Raw genomic sequence first — 24,950 nt, 5'->3', positions numbered from 1 at the left:
ATGGAAATATTTATTGCAACAGATACAGCAAGTGTCCAGCTATTTTTTAACATATTCGCCACCGGAATTGAGACATTTGTCATACCGTGGGACCAACTTTTGAATACCTGTGTCGTAGAAGTCTGCCGCCTGGGATTGGAACCACTGTGTGACAACCATCTCCGCCTCTCTGTCATTCTCAAAACGCTGACGCTGACCGGACAGGAATTTCTTGAGGTGTAGGAAAAGATGGAAATCACTGGGAGCGAGGTCCGGGCTGTAGGGTGAATGATTAAACACCTCCCAGCTGAACTCCTGCAGGAGACTTGCTGTCCGTCGAACCGTGTGCGGCCTAGCGTTATCACTGACCGCACTTCACAGTCGGCGGGAGCTGGAATAAGAACCTCCATCTTCAACAGCTGCAACGATGCTACTGTGAGAACGCGGGAAGTACCGTTAGTGCTTGCGCCATGCTACGTCATTGCTCTATCACGTACGCACAGTCGCTTCGCGCAATATAAGGTTTGCTAGCTGTGGGACGAGTGGGAAACGTACTTTGTGGACGCTTCTCGTACATCTAAGCAATGCAGTAGCCAGAACTGGACGGAGTAGCAGTTACGAAAAATTGAACAATATTTAAATATCCTTTAATGTCGTGTATTTACTATTTTGGGGCTACAAGGTTCTTATTCGTTCAGGGCGTGTCTGGAGTCCACGTAAAATCAGTCCCAATTGCTGTCGATTAAATGTTCAGATATTTCTGGCCACCAGGTAGAGAAGTCTCCGTAAGTCTTCACGCGATGTCTCTGGTTGTTACGACAGAAGAAATATGCAATCATAAGTCGCTACTATAAGCTAGCAGACTTACGCACATGGCAATACAGATTGAAGTGTTGCACTATCATGTAAGACGGTGAATTTCTTGAATAGCTGAGAGAGAAGGCCTACTACGCAAATTTGTTAAGTTATATTGGCTCATTCTGCTAGCGTCCCATCAGAGTTTATACCATACATATATTAATTTTTATTTATGAATTGGAAAGTATCTGGAAGGATGCAGTAGTGGCCTAATTTAAGATATTATCCCGGTATTTGCCTAGAGAGACTGTGGAAAACCACGAAAAATCCCCAGTCAGGATATCCGGTCTCCGAGCCGAGATTTGAACCCGGGACTTCCCGAATGCGAAGCACGAGAACTAACGACTCCACTGTGACTTTCTTCAAGTCAAATAACAATTTATGTTGTAATTAGTTTCATCATTAAAGGCCTTTGGATGACGCGTATAAATAAACCAAAATACGAAAACCGTTTAGCTGTTTGTGAAATATTCTGACAGAGAGATTCTATTCTAAAAACGTACGGGTTGTTGGTTTACGTTGTCTTTGGATGATACAATGAATGTCTAACGCCTGCTATGTTCATACGAGGGGGATTCAAGAAGTATCTAGTTATTATTTTTATTAAGATTATATGATCTGAACTACATAGTATTTATAATATTTCTGAAAGTTTTCCCTGGTTTCGAATACACTTAGCGATCTGTTGGTCTTTTTACACCACTAAAATAATTGTTTCTTTTGAGTGCAGAGTCAAACAAAGTAGGATTTGAAGTCCGAAAATGGCTGTCTTTTGGGTTGTAACGCCGTGTTAGTCTGGTAGAAGTTTACCGACGTTTCAGAGGTCTTTGCTAATGGTGGAGGCAGAAAGGACCTCTGAAACGTTGGTAAGCTTCTACCAGACTAACACGGCGATACAACCCAGAAGACAGTCATCTTCATTCATACACTGCTTACTTCATAATCTGCAAATCGACGAGCGATCAAAGTCGGGTCAGACCATTGGGATATGTCGTGGAGAAAAATGGCACATAGACAGATTTTCTTCCGAGTTTTTGGTTTTTTTTTCTGTCAGTGTTATTCAACCTCTGCTCCTTTTTGACACATTGACTCGTGTATCATTTAGATCAGTGGTATTCAACCTTTTTTGTTCGCGTACCCCCAGATATAATTTCTCTTCAACTTTGTACCCCCAAAGTTGTTTTGGTGTATAATTCAAGTTATACATAGTATATAATCTACATCTAAAATAAATTAAATAAATTACATTACTGATTATTCAGTGTTTATCATAAAATATTTTTTTTAAATTTCACGTACCCCCAGGGGTACGCGTACCCCAGGTTGAAACCACTGATCTAGATGGTCTCACAATAGGCCTGTTAGTGTTGACGTAATTTCACCAGACCTCGTCAAAATAATAATAATAGGCCTTTTCCACTTATTCGCCAGTTTCCTCATATTTGAATAATTATTTATTTCATGTGAACGGATTTGGGGCAATGTAGAATGCCAGTTAGTTTTCAAATATAATTTAAAATTTTCGTTATTATTTTGTCGTGAAATGAAGTAAAAGGCGTATTGTAGTAATTTGGCAAGGGGTTGAATGTGTTTAATTAAAGTAAAAGTATCACTTATTTATAGATTTAGAAAAGCCTGACTCTGTTAAGAGAAAAGTGTTATACAATATTCTCATATTACAATATATACGTATTTCAGGTTCTTAGGTTCCAAAAGGCACCCCACGGGAGTTAAAGGATATCTGACCTTTTACTAGAGTGGAATTTATTTTATTGTAGTGTGGAAAGCTCTGGGTTTTGAAGTCGTGCCTCTAGGATCAACCACTTTTAGAGTATAGTTGCAAATTGTTTTAGTCTCAATGAAAGTTGCGTCAAGATCACCTTCAAGTCTTTTCTCTGCCAGACTTTCGTTTAATGGAAATTAATTACCCGCCGAAGTCCAACGTAATGGGTCTCTGAATCAGACTATGTTTGTGTTGTTGTGGACTTTGTGGCATTGGAATAGCTTTTCCTACCCACGAGTCCTTTCGTTTTTCCTGTCTCATCTCTCTCAGCTCCATGCATCCACTTTTTGTATGGGGGACGGACAGAGGTCCCATTACAAGTCCATTTCCACAGACATTGTCTCATTTCAGAGCAGCTATGACAATAAAAGATTACGAGTTCATTGACGTAGTTAATGGATCAGCTAAAATGAGATCCAAAATGAAACTTACACACGGAATTCAGACTGAAGTAACGATAAGACGTTGGAAGAAGGATTTGAGATTTTCACGGCGGTGAGTCTGAAGATGGCTGCACGGCGTAACAACCCAGAAGAGCCATCTTAAGACGGAAATTTTAACTGAAGATTTCAAGCAGGGATTTCAGAATATAATGCCAAATCAATTTTACAATCAGCAGTTGTTGACTGTCAAGCAAAACATAGATGAACATCAAACAGTTTAGGCATTGGGATCTGTACACTGGGAAAAAGAACATAACATAAGAATTCCAGCCGTAGACAATAATTTTTTATTTTTTGTACCGTATAAGAAATGTTGAAAGTGGATTAGAATGATCAAAAGTAAAGCCATGAAATTTGGGCGAGATTTGGAAAGGATTTGAAAAAGAAAATTCCTTGCTTTTGGTTGAAGGCAATGGCCGCAGGGGGGCTTTTACGAACGTGGTAACGAAATTTCTGTTTCCAGAATAGGCAAGAAATGGGGAATAATGTCTCCATTCCATGCAAGTAATTAGACGCCTTTTGAACTTTGCTTAAACTGGCTCTAATAGAGAAACAACAAATGCTAACGGAATCTTTGTTGTATTTTTCTTCTTTAATGATCTGTGTTATGCGATGTCGAAAAAATAGGGATATCGATTTATTGGAATTGAAGTTAACAGAATTTTTGTTATATGTGCTGTTTAGAAACAAAGTTTATGCTATTAATCATTAATTTATATTACATTTTAGGGGGTATGGGGAATATTAAATTGACATGTTAATTGTTTATTAAATTAATTTATCTTTTTTTTTTGCAAAAAATAATTTAAAATAGTCTCATCTAAGGAATCGTTTAGAATATGTGGGGATTTTTATTCCAAAAATTGTGCTGACATTTTGAACCGAATTAATGGAGTATATCTGCAGAATATACCCTTTACAAGTTTTATTGCTCATAACAATTTTGTGGGGTAACAAATTTTTGAAGTTTAAACTTAGGGCTTCATGTGGACGAAATTTCCTTTCTCACGCTTCTGTTCGTAAAAAACAGAGAGAGTGGACACCAAAAATAAGTATTAGAAAATATAAATATTCATATTTATGTTTTTGACAAGAGTATCAACGTAAATAACCTTGTGCTTATTCGTTTATTCATTTACTTACAGTTTATTTGTTTTAATTAAGATAAACTGTGTTGAAAACGTGGAGACATGCATATACAAAAATCACTTCTGAATGTGTTATATATTAACTCCCAAATATTCTTACGACACAAGTGTTTTATTAGTTATGTTATGACGCTGCATCAAGTACTGAAGGTAAAATATGTAATACTGGAAACATAATACTTTCGTTAAAATTGGATTCTTGTCTAAAATGTTACGTATTATTATTATTATTTTTATTTTAATGCATAATTCCGTTGTCGTTTAGGTTTAAACGATGATGAAGATAATAATTTTTTCAATCGAGTTTTTATTTGTTATGGCAACAGCGAATAAGGCCACATGCAGTCTACCACAGAAACGACAATGCAGTGTAAAATAGCGTTAGATACTAAGATATAACATCAAATGAACCAAAGAAATACAGTCCAATTTACAATATTACAGTGTAAATTAAAAGAAAAGTTAGAAGAAAGTCTAACCATGCTTAATGTTATAAGATGTTCGTGAGTGAAATATTGGCTTAATCTTTGATAAAAGCTTCAGTGTCCTTGTAAATAGGAGTAATAGAAGAAACACGTCTAGTTGAGGGAGCCATCTTGAAATTGCAAATTTACCATAAATCCGTAGTAGTATCTAATTATCTGTTTACGTATACGAACACCGAAAGAATATTTTGTTTCTGCGTAATAGTTACCATAAGGAAAACGTTTCAAACTGCATTATAGTTACCATGAATTCAGTTTTATTTGGTATATCCCGCCGGTGGCGAATTTAAGAACCTCTGCTCTGATGGCTGATGACGTAAGCAATGCAGCTATGCGATACTGTTCATGCAACCCCCCCCCCCCTGTCTTCATACTCCCCTCTTTATCATTCGTACGGTGTAAACATTCACGAGCGTCCACTGAAGAAATCGACAATCCTTAGTCAGTCGAAAAAGCTGAATATATAATGCAAGATTACACGCAATGAAATCAGAATTGATTTTCAGGTTATTTTGTCTGAAGATGAAAATTAACCTAAAATATCCACAGAAATTGAGTAATCTCTGCTGAAGATAAATATGAGATTTCTTGTTTGATCTGTGATTGGAATGGGTGATTACTGTACAATGTATTCTCTTCTTTAACCCTTGAGGAAGAATTAATTTTGAAAGGCTTTTCCTCATAAACAACCTACCATCAATGAAATATGCCAAATTATATGACACTACATTCTCGTAACATACTTATCTCTCTTTCCACACAGTTTTCCATTAACACTGTGAACAAAAGACAATGCAGAATATGTTTATGCGCGATTAATTGTACGGCGCATGCGCAGATGTGAAACTGTGTGCCGAATGTCGGATCAATGCGCCTCCTGCTGGAAGGGGATGTATGTGTGTGTTGCTTGCGGTCACGTGGCCTGTGTCGTCTTTTACGTCACTTCTGGCGAAAGTAAGGGATGAAAATCTCCCACGCGTCACACATTGTGTGTCAGCGAGTCACTATGCGCTGATTGGATTCACTTTCTGACGTCATGTCGTAACGTTTACTACGCCATTACGTCACAATTGGGAGTAAAGTAAGTCTTGAAGTCCGCTATTAAAACAGAAATTGTTTTGTCGTTAGTATTTTAACAAGGCGTAATCAAGACTGATAAAGTTCTTGCATCCTAACAGCGTGAGTTTTTTTTTTATATATTCCTACACCTTCAAACGATGTATTTGTTTATGGTAAATTGTAATGTGAAACTGAGGTTCCCAGGCGATGAAAATTCCAAATGCAGTCATCTGAGTTATGTAGCGATCAGTACCATTTGACTAGAGGAACTCGGTGATTATCCATTTTACTAACTGATAATCGAGCCATTGTCTCCCCAAATACTAAACTCTCATCCACGCTCTACAATACTGAAAATAAACTTTTATAACAAGTCAAGCTGTCCTGCTACATACCATGGAGGCACGTGGGGAGAGACAGGGTGTAGTTCCTATTAGTTAATGACCCAGGCACTAGATAGGGGTGAATGGTCAGCGTTAGGCCCTGGAAAGGACCCCGATACCCTTTGGATGGGAGGCCGAGTTCCAGGGCAATTCTAGACGCAGAGGTTTAAAGAAGAACTCTTTCCTCCTGTCGGGATTCGAACCCTTGTCGTCCACACATTTCGAAGGAAAGGGACTAACGATGCTGTTACATAAAGAGACAAAAAAATAGTGGTAGGAATTGCAGAATGATTATAAATTATGTACAGAAACGAACTAACTAACTAACTAACTAACTAACTAGATGGCTTACTTAACCCGAAGGTTCATCACCGAATTAACCAAAGCCCTCCACCGGACCCTGTCCTGGGCCAACAAAATCCAGTCTCCTTCAACTCCTATCTCCCATAGATCCCGCCTGACATTATCCTCCCATCTACGTCTAGGTCTCCCCAGCGGTCTCTTCCCCTCAGGCTTCCCAAATAGTGGACCCAACCAACCAATGGAACGAACCCGAAGGTTCATCACCGAGTTAACCAAAGCACCGGACCCTGTCCTGGGCCAACAAAATCCAGTCTCCTTCAACTCCTATCTCCCATAGATCCCGCCTGACATTATCCTCCCATCTACGTCTAGGTCTCCCCAGCGGTCTCTTCCCCTCAGGCTTCCCAAATAGTGGACCTAACCAACCAATGGAACGAACCCGAAGGTTCATCACCGAGTTAACCAAAGCACCGGACCCTGTCCTGGGCCAAACAAAATCCAGTCTCCTTCAACTCCTATCTCTCGTAGATCCCGCCTGAGATTATCCTCCCATCTACGTCTAGGTCTCCCCAGCGGTCTCTTCCCCTCAGGCTTCCCAACCAATACCCAGTGAACACCTCTTGTCCCATCCATGCGCGCTACATGCCTCGCCCATCTCATTCTTCTCGACTTAATCACCCTGACAATATTGGGGGAGGAGTACAGATTTTTAAGCTCATCATTATGCAGTTTTCTCCACGCCCCATCGTCTTCTCTCCTAGGCCCAAATATCCTCCTCAACACCCGATTCTCAAGCACCTGCAATCTGTGTTCCTCCCTCTGAGTGAGAGACTGGAAAGAAATTTTAGTCCATGATATTATTTCGGTAGCCACGAACAGGAGGCCCCGGGATTTCATCCAGGGACCTTTCGGATATGAATCAGACGATTTAACACAAAGCCATCGTTGCGAGATAACTCTGCATTCAATTGTCTGGCTTTGTTACACAAACCATTCGAGCCCCTATATAAATAATAGGCTAAATCCTGTCGTTGACATTATGGCTTGTCATCGATTGTCGATATTCGGGGCCAGCGTGATATTCCCCGGTCACATCGCAATCTGATCCCCACAGTTAGAATTATATTTAGCGCCTATAATGATTATCTGCCAGGAACAGAATTTAAGATTATTTTAGATGTCCCAGTAAGTCTGTGAGTTTTCCTTTGCAAGACGTAAAGAAATCACGGCTGTGCTGTTTAGAAGACGCGACTTCTTAAATGCAGTTTAATAAACGTGGATCCTGAATAAATAGGGTGTGATAATGATTGGATTCGACTGGCTCAGGATACGTTGCAGTGGTGGGTTGTTGTGATCACTGTATTGGACCTTCGGGTTCCATAATATCTGGAGAATTTCATGACCAACTTGGTAACTGCTGAGCTAGTTAGAGGTTTGCTGCGTTGTTTTGATGAAGTAAGTTTCGTCTTATGACATCACTGATGATTCGATTTCTGGCCGATGATGCAACTTCCTATTTATGATGTCAATACCCGTTCCGTGTTTCTCCTCGGGTTCTCCCAACATGCTTTTTCTCAGGTAACTTTAAACCTATCTTACAGTATGGCTGCTTTTTATTCATCTAATTAAGGTAGTATATTTGCGTCATATTGTGAATTAGGTTAATATTTTAATATTTTCCGTCAAATCACAATTTTTAATAAGATAATAAAATATAAAATATTTAAAATATCATTTCATGTTCCGCATCGAATGATCGATCGTTCCAATTTGTAAATCGATCATTCGATGCGGAACGTGAAATGATATTTTAAATATTTTATATTTTATTATCTTATTAAAATTGTGATTTGACGGAAAATATTGAAATAAAATAAAAATATTATCTAATTAAACATAGATGCTTTTCCTCAGGTGCTTCCAACTAGAACCAACTTCCAATATGGCTCCTATACATTGCCCTTATATTTTCACTAATTTCCAATATGCTTCTCTAATTTTCCTCAGGTACATCCAATGGCTGTATAACAGTGATGTATCATTAATGATGTCCCCTGACCAAACCAGAGTTTCAGTATGGCTGCTGTGCAGAGATTATTTTCCTCAGGTATTTGCTATCGCATGGTTCGGTCGTCAGAGACTCTTTCTTTAAAACTTGATGGAGCTACACCAAGTTGTGGTTGACACTGAGATAGGAAGGCTCTTTGTTGTGCATGTCGTTTCTTTGACAATCTGTAGTCGTCCTGATGATGGAGGCCGCAAGTACATCAGAAACGTTGATTAAAGTCTACCAGATTACACGACGCAACAACCCAGAAGACAGTCATTTGAAACTTATAGCTGAACTCCATCTAAACGTCGAGGTTTGGGAGAACATGACCTCCACTTCTCACATGGATTCAGTTTCATGTTTGTAAATTCCCGCTTTTGAAATATTAAGTATGTAATTCGTAGATGCGCCTTTGAGTGTCAACTATTACAAACTGCTAATATTCAGACGAGTCTAAAATCTCCATTTACGTATACTTTAATACGCACTCTTGAATATGATTAGTTGAAACTGCACTTTATTTAATTAAACCCTGCATATTATTGTTCGTTAAACTTTGTAAAAAAAAATTTGCCGTCCGTTTACGTTGATTTATTATTATATTTAATCGTAGGTGATAAGCAAGAGTGTTAGCTCATTTCAGTGAATAAGTTTAATCACTTTCAAACAGAACACGTGTAAAATTAAATTACAATATAAAATATTGAATTTAAATAAGTCGCTTCTAAAACCAACTCGGCGAGTTAGATTAGAAAATAAAATTTATCATAAGATGGTAAAGTTGCGTCATATTGTGATATAATAAGTATATATTAAATCTTGTCCGTCTAATCACAATAAATTCTTATTAAATATTAAATATTACAATAATTAACATTTAAAATATTTTAAATATTTTAAATGTTAATTATTGTAATATTTTAATATTTAATAAGAATTTATTGTGATTAGACGGACAAGATTTAATATATAAAATTTATCATATATATATATATATATATACATACAGGGTGAGTCAAAAGTGTGTTTACAAAATTTGTGTGCGTGTTCCTGGATCAAAAATAAGAACCAATCCCCCAGATGAATATAAATTTCCGCAACTGTCTATTTATAACATTTACTTTATACGAAATCTCGTACCAGAAGCTTCAAACCCAAACCCAATGATGTATATCAGACCCACCAGTTCAGTACGCAAGATTGAGTCTTATAAATAATTGGCACAGCTTAAAAACTGAACAGTGAGATTTTAAATTTATGTGAACTGTTCTAGAATTGTTATATTTTGTAAACAGTGAATGTATAAACTTTACCTGACAGTTGCATTTCGTCCGGACCTTCATGCTGCATTTATTCAGGCAAAACTAGTTGATCATCGAAATTGGCACAACTCCAAAGAAAGTGTTGGTGTGAGGGGCAAGGGGGTGAGCCTATAGGAGAGGGGATGTGCGTGGGCAGAGACTTCATTGGTGGCCAGGGTAGTGACGTCATACAGCTAGCCGCTTCATTCAGTAGTCGGGAGACCGGCAACAGGGCATGGATACTGTGTTGTGTGAGTCTCCGTTCCTTCTTCAACTTCGACGTCATAAGCCGCAGAATTCGCTTACAGAATTTCTGAACATGCGTCGATGACGTATGTACGAACCCATTAATAGCTAGTGAATACATAGTGATTATTACAGTGCACGAAGCAAATTATTCTGTACGAAGACATGTGGTTTTGTTGCCAAATATGGCAGTGCAGTTTTGAAACGTGTTTAAAACCATTAGAAATTTGGAAAACCTGGAATGGTTGGAGTCACGTCGTGTACCCATCAAAAGGAAAAGCTTCTTCAAAAACATTCGAAGAATCTCGGTGAGTCATTGTTGCGATGTTTCAAAAAAATATTTCCCTTAAGAGATTTGACATGTCTCGTTTCAAAACTTAGGACTCTTAATTATTGTGTGATATGATTACAAAGTGTAAATACTCTAGGCTCTGTTAAAAAAACGAACTCTTATTTAATGTTCATTATCAGCGGGTATAGGAATATTGCTGGAAGTTTGTATATGACCTTCGGCTTCGCTCGCACAGCTGCAGCGCCCGTCTTGTTAGGCACAACGCAGCACAACGCAGCACAACGTATTTTCAACTCCTGCGCAAGGGAGGTCATGTGTCTTCTTCGTGAACACTTCTGTTTACAGCATTGCCATTATCGTACCGTCGACTGAAATGGAAAGTTCAGTTTTTTTAGACGCTGTCAGAGTTACGATGTTACAATAATTAATACAGTTATTTGTAATAAATTGATTTCTCTTACTGCTTACATGGTTTTACCGGAAATTATTTTTACTTTACTAGCTTAGACATGCACATCTTTGGCGTGGTAATATTTTATTCGGGTGACGCAACAGATTTATGTTTAGATGGGAATTTATACAAAGCGTAGGCCACCATTACCGATCAAGATGGCAGTGGAACGCAGTGAGGTAATCAGGTTAGGGAATAAAACAATAACGTAACCAGTACAGTGTTTGTGATTCCACTTTTTTTTTAAGGATTTAGAAATCGAGGCGAAAATATTGGTGGATGATTAGTTACAAGGAACCAAAAAAGAAAATTAACTACAAGCCACTTTCCATATCTTCGGAATTATAACATGTAGAAATGCAATTCCTCCAGCAAAGAGACAGCTGTTATATTGATGTGAATTTACACAGTGAGATTTCAGGTTCTCAAGGCGGAGATTATGAAGATGGATTGGATGTTGCGCCGTGTAGTCTGGTAGAAATTGGCCGACGTTTCAGAGGTGCTTGGTGCCTCGTCGCCCATGATGATGGAGGCAGTAAGTAATCTGAAACGTCGACCACATTCTTCCAGTCTACACAGAGCAACATTTCAGAAGACATCTTCATACTGATGTTTATCGTTAAAATTTTCGAAGCATTTGAAAATTATTAAATTAGAATTGTGTCTTTATTACAGTTGACAGTAATGCGAAAATAAATTTAATACAGAACTTTAGATATAAACAAGTTGAGAAATGTATACACGGAGTAGGTTTTGAGTAGTTTATCAGAATTTGACCTTTCTAAGGCGTATCTGCTTGGAGATGACGTCATCACGAAGGATTCCCCCACTAGATTGAGCGGCTGATTGGGGTCCCCCATCCTGGGATTTGCCAGGGAATGATGCTAACCTGCGAATTTTGGATGGCGGAATTCGAATCTTTATCTCCCAAAACACATGTAGGTCTTCCTATTTTAACCATGATGGGATTGTGTCAATATTTTTGTTATGAAACTCGCCTGATGGACAGACAAACATTGGAAAGGTTACATTTTTGCAACTTAAGTCGGTAACGAACCTAAATGATAAACGAATTTGTGTGTGTTATTTGATATCCTGTCACCTGTTTCCTGCTTGCGAACATGTTCGAACTAGGAACTTTGTATTTTACTACAGCAGTTGAAAAAATATTTCCGATACCTGTAGGAAGAATACAGTATCCAGGAACAGTTAGGGGAAAAACTATTTTTTCTGCAGTGTTTTGGCAGTAGCTGGGGAATGCATATTTGGCAACTAAAATTCAGCGATGTTCCTGACTGTCTACGCTAGAGTTTTTCTTAAAATTCTGTACCTTAATGAATCAATTACTCACTCACTCTGTAGTGCAGGGAATTCTTTGGAAAGTCTATTGTATACTCGGCTGGTCAAAGAATAGCTCACTTTCTGTATGGAACCCGAAGGTTCACCACCGGGTTCACAAAAGCCTGCCACTGGACTCTATCCTGAGCTAGCTGCATCCATTCACTCCATCGATTCCTATCTCCCTATCACCTTGGTCTTTTCAGTGATCATTAGTCTCCTCGCCTCAGGCCTCTCCACCAATATCTTGTAAATACCCCTCCCCAACGCGTGCCACATATCCCGCCCACCTCATCATCCTCGATTTAATTACCCTGATATCAGGTGAGGATTACAGGCCACGAAGCTCATAATTATGCAATTATATCCATAATCCGTCTCCCTCCCTTTTAGGCACAAATATCCTCCTCAACACTCTGTTCTCAGAGACCCTCAATCTGTGTTACTCCCTCAAAGTGAGAGACCAAGTTTCGCACCCATACAGTACAACTGTCAAAATTACACTTCTGTATATTTTAATCTTTAGATTTTTTGATACGAGACGTGAGGACAAAAGATTTTGGACCGAATTTAATCTGCTGTTGATTTCGCAATGATTGTAATTCTGACTTGTTAATTTTCTCCCCAATTTCTTGAATCCTATCTTATTTTTGTACGATTCATTCTGGTTCTGCCCTGAATTCTGATGCCGAAACGTGATCACATACTTTGTCTTTTCTGAATTTATTTCTAGACCAACATCTCTTACTAGGCCTTAAGAGTTTCTGTGTTACACTGTGATGTAATTATTTACCTTAAAGAGATTGGTAGCCCGTGAAGTTTGGCAGCTTCCGGTGAAACTCCACGTTTTCAAAGGTATTTTATTATTTCTACGCGGATGAATTTTCTGTCACGGGATTTTACAGTGCTTCCAACTGCTGAAATAACAATAATGGGAAGTGATATTTAGTAGCCTATACAGAAGCTTCAGACAAACGACGGAGTTTGAGTCCAGAATGGTAATATGTCTTGAATAAATTGCTTTAACGTGAACACAATTTGCAAGCGTCCGAAATGGAATTGAAACTGTCAAATAAACGTATTGTTATATGGTCATTGTCTTCGTATATCTAGCAATGTAATGCCACTCAAATGTCTGTATGAGCCAATTAGAAAGGAAGATGAGATACCGGAGATGAATTGAGCGGTTCTGGGGAAAAACGACGTAAGTCCAGTATTAAACTTTTTTGGGTAGTCAAGAAAACATTTCGAGAATCTGAATAAAAATATTTCAACATTTTTATTTCGTGTCAATGTATTCAGACGTTTTAACTTAGGAATGTAGTTCCACTATACACCATGTAGGCGGTTGGGGGGAGAGCAGATATAGCTCCTACTCAATTTTGACGACGGAATTAGATTGGGACCGTGCTCTACCCCCTGGAAAGGTGGCTAGGTGGGCCCCAGGGCCTGTCTGGACGCAAGTTTCTGGCTTAATGAACACAATTTCTAAATCACGAAACAAATAAAACTTTACAGTACGTTCCTTTACCGACAGTTTTATGCGGGGGGGGGGGGGGGGGAAACTGGACATTGAAAGCAAAACCAGAATTACAGCCGCTGAAATGAAATTCATTGGAAAACAGCGAAATACACTTGCGTGCCAGTTAAGGTATGAAGTGATAAAGAAAGATAAATGTATTCGTTTTATTCAAGATTATATTAGACTTTGCACGGGAAATATTATGTTGGATGAGAATCGTATGTTCTTTGTACTTGACGTTTTGGATGGTCGATTTCCGGTTCTGCAGAAGTTCGTAAGTGAATTACGAACTACAAAGTTGAGCGTGTGGGAACTAACATTAAAAGGGAGAAAATTTGATGAAATATATCACTGAAAATTCTCGATGGCAGAAACACCTGTTAAATATTGAAATTTACATTTTTGCATATTTTCTAATGTAATATGTAAAACAGTTTCGGATCGTCATTGTTTACAGTTTGTATTTACCGAAAAATGTTTCCAGTAATGTTGTGATTTCTAAGGTATTGTACATTTGCAGATTCCGAACAAAGCCCTGTTCTAGCGTTGCTCTCCTTATTATAAGTGTGAGGTCTAAAAATGATTTTGCATACGTTTTAGCACAGTAACATGTAATCGATATAAAAAATCTCGACTGCTCTGAAGTCACAGGAACTCAATTAACACAGTTCCATATTAGGATTTCCATCAGATAAGTTTCATAATCTAACCTAACCTATACTAACCTAACTTAACCTATACTAATCTAACCTAACCTATACTAACCTAACCTATACTAATCTAACCTAACCTATACTAATCTAACCTAACCTATACTAACCTATACTAATCTAACCTAACCTATACTAACTTAACCTATAACGATCTAACCTAACCTATACTAACCTAACCTATACTAACCTAACCTATACTAACTTAACCTATAACAACTTAACCTATAACGATCTAACCTAACCTATACTAACTTAACCTATACTAACCTAACCTATACTAACCTAACCCATACTAATCTAACCTAACCTATACTAACCTAACCTATACTAACCTAACCTATACTAATCTAACCTAACCTATACTAACCTAACCTAACCTATACTAACCTATACTAATCTAACCTAACCTATACTAACTTAACCTATAACGATCTAACCTAACCTATACTAACCTAACCTATACTAACTTAACCTATAACAACTTAACCTATAACGATCTAACCTAACCTATACTAACCTAACCTATACTAACCTAACCCATACTAATCTAACCTAACCTATACTAACCTAACCTATACTAACCTAACCTATACTAATCTAACCTAACCTATACTAACCTAACCTAACCTATACTAACCTATACTAATCTAACCTAACCTATACTAACTTAACCTATAACGATCTAACCTAACCTATACTAACCTAACCTATACTAACCTAACCTATACTAACTTAACCTATAACAACTTAACCTATAACGATCTAACCTAACCTATACTAACCTAACCTATACTAACCTAACCCATACTAATCTAACCTAACCTATACTAACCTAACCTAACCCATACTAATCTAACCTAACCTAACCTATACTAACCTAACCCATACTAATCTAACCTAACCTATACTAATCTAACCTAATCTATACTAACCTAACCCATACTAACCTAACATAACCTTATTCTGCTGTACCATTTCAGGGGTGGGAGAAGTGGAGACCAAGCTACATTGAAGGAAGCGGATCGTGGGAATCCATCCAGGGACATTCCAAGTGATCCTATCTTCAAAGATGTGTGTCTACCGTAAGTAATATCTGTTCGAGATTCCCATTTTTATGAACAGAAATGATGATTCATTGTATTCGTTCTAAAGTTTGGTAAAAATATACAATGTGGAAAGCGTAAGAGGTGAGGGGAAAGCAAGACGGATGGATGGAGACGAGAGGTCGTGATATACGTATTTTAGCTGTTACCACATTCATCTTGGAGGACGAAAGCTTACACAGAAATGTCAGTTACGAAAACAGTAGATGTGCGTTTTATCTGAAGGCCGTACCAAAATGGAGAAATGTGCTTTTAGTTATCAGTTAAGTTCCTGCTAACCAAAACAATAATTTCAGACAATTTCATGGCACAGCGTATTTATGGAATAAAAAGTATTAATAATTGTTTCTACTGGCTTATATGATGCTGTGAACTGAAAGGGAGAACCAATTTATGTTTCTTTTCATATATTATAGATCTTTTATGTGTATATACTATACATACAATCACACAGCCTAAAACGACATTCGCCAACAAGCTCTCCATAATGTGATCCTTTAAAGAAAGTGGAAAATATTATACAGCGTATGTCCTGTGACTAGTTTTCATAAAGCACGTCACCGTCAAATGCCGCAAGCTATCAAATGATAAAACCACACACGCCTCGTACTTGCAGTAGGTGTTTGAAGCGGCCTCCGTCCATTTCACGTCAGTGGGCCACACGGAATTCACTCAAAAAACGCCTTACCACGTTGGCATCGACTTTTGTCACAGCTCTTTGAAGTCTTGTCACGAGATCTTCGTTAGTCCTGGCAAGGACTACGTAAACGTTCTCCTTCAGGTGTCCCCACGGGATAGAATCCATCGGAGTTAGATCTGGCGACCGAGGAGTCCATGCAGTCAATCCTCCATGTCCAATCCACCTTCGTGGATGTGTCGCTTTCAACCACTGCCGGAAGGAGTCCCCATAGTGCGCTGGAGTCCGTCGTGCTGAGACCACAAACTTTGCCTCAAATGTTAGAGGCACATCTTCAAGTAACCCCCGTAGAACAGTTTTCAGAAAATCGCAATTTCATTGGGCAGCATTGACAGGGGAGTGATTAGACTCCAGTCACTCCCCTGCTACTCCTTGCACACGGATAATTTACTTTCTGGAGTTTAACAAGCTTCAAAGTACTTACTTAGATACTTAGGCAACCCGTTCTTCAGTGGCTTGATCATCTGCGGGTCCCAACTTTTCGTTGGCTTTGATGTATAGACATTTGGTAGGACTCCTTGGACGGGGGATCGGCCCGTCGCAAGGCCTCTACCTGTACACAGGACAGCACAACACAGAAAAACGCGGACAAACATCCATGGCTTGAGTGGGATTCGAACCCACGGTCCCAGCGACCAAGGCCCACGCCTCAGACCACGCGGCCACTGTGACGGCAGGCTTCAAAATACGATCACGAATACAATCCTGCACCATTTAAATATGCACGTAAAAAGTTTTAATAAAACTTAATGTTACTTACAACACCCAACAAGAACTGAAATCACACATAAACAGTTAATTTTCACATCACAATTGAAAGAACAGATTCAGGAGCACGGACAACAGAGTCAGAATTGCTTGCTTCTTATAGATACTTCGGGTGGGACGAACTTTTACGAAGATTAACGATTGTTTAATTTTAACCGTCTAATCACAATAAAATATTTTATTAAATATTAAAATATTATTATTAAATTAACATTCAATATTTAAATATTTAAAATATATTAAAATATATTAAAATGATGCTCTTTCTATCGAAATGTTCGTATATTTTAATATTTAATAAAATATTTTATTGTGATTAGACGGTTAAAATTAAACAATTATAATCATCACAATATGACGCAACATTATCATCTCATGAAGATTAACGAATCTACGTAAGCAATGCTTCACTGTCCTCACGCGTAAAATACGCTTTGTATGCCCACAGAATATTATTAATGGAAGGTCTCCACAGAGTGTTCATGTCGTAGTCATTAGTAAAGTTGCGTCTGTAGAGGACGATCGTCTGGAAACAGATGTCATGAAGTACATCTTCTCGCTCGATATACCGTGAGATTTTGAACAACTCTCGTTCCACAGCTGCAAGTATGGCGTCTTCATTGGGTGGTGTCCGTGGGCGACCTGAATTCACACGTACGGAAGGTGTCTCACGGAGACGCTGTTTCGGTCGTCGAAAGACATTAGCGTCCGGATTTACGTGGACAAGGATAACGTACCGCGTATTCACCTATAACAGTACCACCGCCTCGGACTGTTGCAGGCACTGAGGGTAATGATCACGTCGAAGTTTACGTCGTGCGTGTATTCTATCGTCATCCGGTCACACCCGAGCCCTTCTGTGCCCTGTCTCGAGCACTAACAACGCTTTATGTATCGTCGTGACAAATGATGCTGATGGGAAGTGTTACCCCATTTGACGGTGGCGTGTAGCTCGAAAACTATGTGTCTCAGGGCATATGTTGTTTATTATTTTCAATTTTTTTAAACATGGAGTCGCACTGTGGAGAACTTGTGGGTGAATTGTGTTTTACCTTTTGCATAATAATAATTCAATTCAATTAAATTATTTACGTGCTTGACAACAGCCAAGCACTAAACCAGAGTACACGATAAAATATAATAAATAATTAAATTCATATCAATAATAATAAATTTAAAACATTACAAATACAAAAACAAGCAAATTAAACTAAATATATAAATGTACAATAATAATTCAATTCATTCAATAATTTAATTCAATTCAATTCATTTATTGAATAATATTTCGCAAGTAAATGGGCTAAATACGATACATAAGTAATATAATTTAATAATTCTAAATAAAAAACATTAAACAATGAAATAACAACAACAAATATGTACGCATAATTAAAAACCATCACGTGACTCAGATATGCATCGGGATTAGTTATACAGCTTTAGACAACTTTTTTACTCTGAGGATGAAGACCGACCACGTACGCAGACATCCTTGTTCATTACTAACAAGATCTGGTGGGAATAATCCGTACCAAATACAATGACTTTCCACATCCGTCGTTTGTACACGCTGAAAAACATTGTATGAACATGTTAACAATACTAAGTGGCTCTACAACTTTAAATGTAATGTTCATATTGTTTAGGATGTTTTAGTTTCATCAATATATTCTTAATTTTTAAGTTTTTATTTATAATTTCACTGTAGAACTTCTCAGTGCCTAGATGCCCAATTTATAAAGTTTCATGTGGGGAACGAAAGTATATATTTTTTAACATTGTCCAATAGAATTGATGAATAATATTGACGAATTTTTCAACAAAGATCTGTCATCATACATCATTTTAGCACTATATAATAGGCAACGTTAATTTCGCTCTCACGAGTTCGCGTATAAAGATGGCTGTCTTCTGGATTGTTGCGCCAGGGCGATTACTCGGATGATGGAGGCAGCAAGGACCTCTGAAACGTCTGCAAACTTCTACCAGATTGCGTGATGCAACAACCCAAAAGACAGCCTTCTTCATATATGCCGCCTTGAGAACCTTAAATATCACAACTAAAAGATATGTCTTCGAGTTTTGGGCAGTCGTCCATAACAAATTTGATCATAATCTGTCCGGCGGTTCTAGCTGAATCATGCGGACATGGCAAACCCTTTGTGCATTCATGTAATGCACATCGTGGAAATAACGCGTAATAACTGACTCTAACTACGTGTGTTTTCACAAACGTGGTAGGATAGGTATTTATGTTATGTATGTACATTTTAACGTAATATTTGCGTATGTAATATTTATGTTCTTTTAGGACTGTTGGAGAATTAAGTGTACTGCGTCATTTGGTTCTGTTTTGCATGGAGGTGATAATGAATTGAAATATACGTAAATTAACCTAATAATATTATTTAATGACCCCCCACTAGCTGTTATCACTTTAATAAGCTCCATCGTCTGTTTGTACGGATTTTGGAATGAAATTATTTCTGTCGTTCAGTAAGACAGAGAATTCTCTCTTGCCTGGTACGTATAAAGTTTTGTAAAAACTGTAGTTTCAAAGTATAATAGTGCTTTTAATTTACTGTTTATAGCCTCTTTAGAGAATAGTAAAGTAGGGCATGTCCAAGAATTGTATAACTGTAACATTTATGTAAATATCTATTTCCATTGCGATGGAATGGTCTAATGATTGTATTCTGCCCAATTTGTCTTAATGAATTCAAATTCTGTTTTCTTGCCCCGTATTCGGGATCTCCCAGGTTGAAATCTAGGCCCGAAGATAGGCTATCCTATGATTATTTCGTAATTTCCCTTGGTCCCGTCGTGCAAATGCTGTAAGAGTGCTTTGAAGTAGGCCACGACCACTTCCACATATTTCCAATTCAGTATTCGCTAACCATACATAATTTGAATGTGTTTAATATGATATAATAAAAACGTTTGTAAATAAGACATAAATAGTTAAATATAATAAATTTAGTTGAATTTACTTATAGAAATTTCTGATATTTGTAGTGTTTCACAAAACGGTTGTGCTTATGGCCACTTTTTTCTCATTTTGAATCACGCCTTACGAAGGTGTCATAACAGTCGAAAATGTGAATTGGCGGTTGTTTAATTTGTAGGGGTAGCTAACATTACTTTCTGAAACAGATGGTAAGCATACAGCCGGAATCCCAGCAGTTATTGTCTTATGTAACGTTTCTTCAACATTTCTCATGAATCGCTGATGTTAAGTTTGTTGTACAACTGAAATAAGAAACTTAGAAGTCGAAATTACGCGAGATTTTAGGTAGTAAGGATCTTGACAATGTTCTTCTGGTTTATGATGCCGTGTAAAATGGTCGACACAAACCACGGCGATATAATTTTTGAACGCTTCTGCGCATGTACTGTCACGTGCTCTCGTGAGCCAATCACCTTCAGACAGTTGGTGTATAAAGTATTCAGTTACTTTAAGCGTGAAGCATACGTGTATGTGCTTTCTCTGCACGCACCTTCCTACGTGTTTGTTAAGCGTCTGTTACCACTACAAGACCACAAGACGTCACAACACTAAATAGAACGATTGGCAGTCAACTGAAAGCCGAGTGCCCCGTTCTCGTGTTGCAACTTCTCCAGCAGACGTGCGTGGCGTGTGGCCTAATCGGAAGGCTTTACAGATTGTACGCTCTTCGCGTCTGGAGCGGTGTTAAGGCAAAGCAACACTTATTGAACATCCAATGAAGTTCGTGCGAATCTGCTAGATGCTTCGAGAGGCCAGCCTAATATAAGCTTGGAATGATTCACTGTACTGATGCTACGCCCGTGGTTGGGAGTAAAGTTCTGAGGTGACAAAAATAACTAAATGTTCCTGACATAATGAAGACACTAGCCGTCCATATTCGTCATTTGTTCCTACGAATATCAACACATCAAACAAAGCCAACCAAAATTTAAAAACAAAGCTTTGAATAACTTCGCTTAAAATTTTGGTACTGGTATTCTCCACAGCATATACATTGATGATGATAATAATAATAATAATAAGTGAAAGCAAAATTAATTCCAATAATTATAGGAGCAACTGGAACTGTCTCCAAGTCACTCAGAAAATATTTGGCCAACATTCCGGGCGAACACGACATCACGGAACTTCAGAAAACTGCCATTTTAGGATCTTCATACATCATTCGAAAGACGCTGTCGTAAAATATATAGTCATCCCTCACAATAAAACTATATAACACGTATTAAAAACAAAATGTATTTCAGAAATAGCTGCTGCACTGTGTACCTCAGGGACAAGGTTTGTCTCAGGTACATGGAAGTAAATACACTATAAAGTGGTGAATAGATGGGTTATAATAACCACAATAACAAAAACAACCTTTATATGACGCTTCTTAACCATTAATATCTCTTCAGAGGTATGGGAGCCATTATGTAGCCTAAACTGTGGGACAGGTGAGTTTGACATGGTCCATGACATGGATTTCTATTTGAAGTTCGTTTCATAAAGAATCTAAATCACTGTCTTATTTTTTACCTTAGCAACAACTTCGCTTTTGTATTTCACTCCCCGGTTACACAAAGAAAATTCTTGACAGTCAGTCATTATGTCTGTCCCGACATATATTTAGGTTATGATATGGTGGTTTTAAATCTAAGTGGGGAAAGCCGTCTTGTAAATGAATGTAGATTAAAAATCGCATTTTTAGTTAACTAACTAAGGCTATACATTGTTTGCATTTTAGACCTGCATGTTTCAACTCACTGGGGGTCATCTTCAGGCTCTGATAGTTTCTACTTGTTAGAAAAACGAAGGTTGAAATTAAAATTAAGTTGTATGATCTGGAGCTTTCTCTGTGATTAAGTATAATGAATTCTTCTTGGCTACCAGCCGTGTCAGGTGGTAGAAAAGTGGTGGTTTTACCTTCAGTCCACCTGACACGGATGGTAGCCAAGAAGAATTTATTATAAAATTAAGTTTGTGTGTTGAAATATAACACTTCCTTACAAGTACAATACTCTCAAGACGAAAAGTGTAGGTGAACCGTTAAAAATTACTCGATACATTAATTTTATATCCAGGATTTCCCCCCAAAAGTGTACAGACATCCAATGAATAAAATATATTTTAATAAACTAAATAATTACGTACGTCAGAGTTGCTATTTAACGAATCTAGTGTAAGTTTTCAAAATCACCACCATTAGCTTCATGGCAAAGTTGACAGCGGTGAACAACTGGCTTAAGTTTGTTTATAATTTAATAGTGTAATATATATATATATATATATATATATATATATACATACATACATACAGTAGGATCTGAGGTTTTCTCGGCTGTGAGCCCGAAGTTGGATGTCTTCTGGTTTGTAGCGCCGTGTAGTCTGGTAGAAGATTACTAACGTTTCAGAGGTCCTTGATCGCCCTGAGGATAGAGGCAACAAGGACCTCTAAAACGTTTGTAAACTTCTACCAGACTTCACGGCGTTACAACTCAGAAGACAGCCATATTCTCACATATGCAGTTTGATTTTCCGTATAAATTGTAAAACTTTGAATAATTGAATGTGTTACGTGTATAACCTGTTCAAAACATGTTTTCACAGTTCGTAAAGCTTACGACTGATACGAAAGTAATATATATATAACCTATACCATTAAGAATCTTCGTGCATCAAACTGATGCTTGGTACACCCAGCCTGTCTTTGTTATGCTTCTGTAAATCAGTCATTTATCAAATTTTCACACCTTCCCCTTTTGATTTCGACCACTCATGAACCCTAGTTTCTAGTTGAAAATGAATTTAACTATTTGCTCGCGTGTTTATGTTTTTGTATTTTTTCTCGTAATGCACTTTTATATGTTATATTATTATAATATATTTTATTGTATATTTTGTAATGCGATTTGTAATATATTTTATTACACGTATTGTAACAAATTTGAAAATTTTGCATGATAGCTTAACTCGTAATTACTTTGCTCGAGTATTTGGTATATAAAGGGGCAATTGTAAAATTATACTTCGTTTCATAAAAAAAAATTATAAATGAACAACATAAATCTTTGTGAGTATGTATATATAATTTAACTATTATAATGTAGTAGTGGTAGTTATGATGTAATATTTCATTAAATACTCATTTAAACCAATTTAAACCCAAATAAAATTTGACTAAACTGCAAGTTCTTTACAACCATTTGCTGTTGAAGGTACAAAATATAAATTTGAGTAAAATAAAACGATTCGAACCGAATTAATGTAATCAGACAGATGATAACGTTTTTCTCTCACAAGCTCAGAAATCTTATATTTGAAGAATGAAAGAGCACATAAGAAGTCTTGTAAAATCCTGTCGTGGTTCAGTGGTATTCTATACACTGGAACATGACAGAACCAATCACGTAAAATTCCTTCACCAGTTCCATCCAGCAAACTAGCCAGACGTTGTTAGCTGGATATTTCATGTTTATTCCTCGAAGAGGACTACTGTATATTAAATTATACACGTTTGTACGAACCAAAATGTAGAAGAGAATTGACGAAGTATTCATTTGCATAGAATTGAGTTCAGATGTCAAATCCCGTAGTTTTCATAACTATCTGCAGTGATAGCTGAAGACATCTGGTGGCATTGCAGGTAAACATGCTATTTTCGCATTATGGCCGACATTTATCGGCAGCAAATAGTTGTTGAGGTTAGGTCACGGCAATCCTTGGGTTGCGCGTGTTTTTAGCTGTGTGACGTCACAGCTGTTAGGGCCAATATCGATCCCTGCCGAAAGGACGACCTTGATCTCCGACTGTAGTGTCGATTTTCCGTCTCTGTCTGCGACCGGGTCAGACCTGACCTCACCTCTCCTCAAGCAACGCAGTTCTCTACCAGCTAGACCATTGTCACGCGCGCTCATTCACACTTTCACTGAAACAAAGTAGCTACGAAGCAAAACATTCTGATTCAAAGCCGGAAGCAGCGAAAACCTGTCATTAGACACGCCTCTGGGTCATTTCAATCCAGTTCTCATCCTCGGTGTAACTAACAATTTGTTCATTAAAATCCTTCTCAGTGACACTCCCACGAATTTGCTTTCCAGTCTTCGAAAAAAGTAGTTCTTATGAAGCTATCAGCTGGTCTGTAAAAACGTCAAAGTTCCTAGTTATGTAATATCCTGAATTTTTCACGTCCATTGGCCCAATAATTTGTTTTCCTTTCAAGAGACGACGTTTCGTAATCACTCAAAAGTCAGAAAAACTACTGTTTTGTATACCCGCGTTCTTTATTTGATGATTTTGGAAAGGATTTGGACCGAGTAATAAGAAGGAATTTCACTGAATATCGTGGCCAACACTCCTACTTCGTATTCGGGAGGTCCCTGGTTCAAATCTCGGCCCGGAGACTGGGATTTTTCGTGGTTTTTCTAATTTCCTCCAGGAAAATGTTACCGGGATAATACCTTAAATTAGGCCACGGCCGCTTCCTTCCACATCCTTTTCAATTTATCATTCGCTATTATCCGTTCATTAGACGTATGTAGCTGTCATGAGGGAGATAAGAAATACGTACAAAATTTTTCTGAGAGGAAGGGAGATGAGGTGAAGGGAAGTCATGATTCGGAAGATCTAGGCATTGATGAAAATATTTAAAACAGATGTTAAAGAAAAAAAATGTGGGATGGATTGAACCGATTTAGAGTAGGGGCCAGTAGAGGGATCTAGTAATGAACTTTCTGGTTTCAGTTTTTTTTTTTTACATGATAATCGACTATAAATCTCTGATGAAGGCCGTATATATTTTTGGTACATACGTTTTTAAACTTTGTTTTGATTTGCTACGTAGGGGATTTCAGGCACATATGAACACTGCAGATAATATGATTACCTTTAGTTTTTAGCTGTTCTTGTGTCTGTGACCTCGTTGTGGTTTGCAGAATAGTTCTTCTGCTATTTGCTTGGATGAATCTTTAAGGTCGCAATGAAATGAGAGCTGTTGTTTTCCATGCTTAATTTTTGTAGGAATCTTACGAGGTGCG

At 37.7% G+C, this 24,950-nt stretch overlaps 1 protein-coding gene across 6 annotated transcripts in view; it reads left to right on the top strand.

Moving 5' to 3' along the window:
- Positions 1 to 24,950, top strand: part of LOC110834592 (uncharacterized) — an 83,611-nt gene that overhangs the window by 38,534 nt on the left and 20,127 nt on the right. For 5 of the 6 annotated variants that reach the window (XR_002544646.2, XR_002544644.2, XR_002544645.2 and 2 more), the window contains exon 4: positions 15,335 to 15,436. Coding sequence is in view for 3 of the 6 variants with exons in the window: in XM_022073920.2 (XP_021929612.2) it covers positions 15,335 to 15,436 (102 nt within the window). In the remaining 3 variants the exon portion in view is untranslated. Of the gene's footprint in view, positions 1 to 10,015; positions 10,347 to 15,334; positions 15,437 to 24,950 lie in introns of those variants that run through there. The other variant, XM_022073921.2, reaches the window with a different exon arrangement.

Source organism: Zootermopsis nevadensis, unplaced genomic scaffold, assembly GCF_977971745.1.
Source record: "Zootermopsis nevadensis isolate Lab colony 2312 unplaced genomic scaffold, Znev_1.0 Znev_ptg000023l, whole genome shotgun sequence".
Lineage (NCBI taxonomy): Eukaryota > Metazoa > Arthropoda > Insecta > Blattodea > Termopsidae > Zootermopsis > Zootermopsis nevadensis.
Note: the sequence above shows the minus strand (reverse complement) of the source record. Positions and strands in the feature narration are given on the sequence as shown.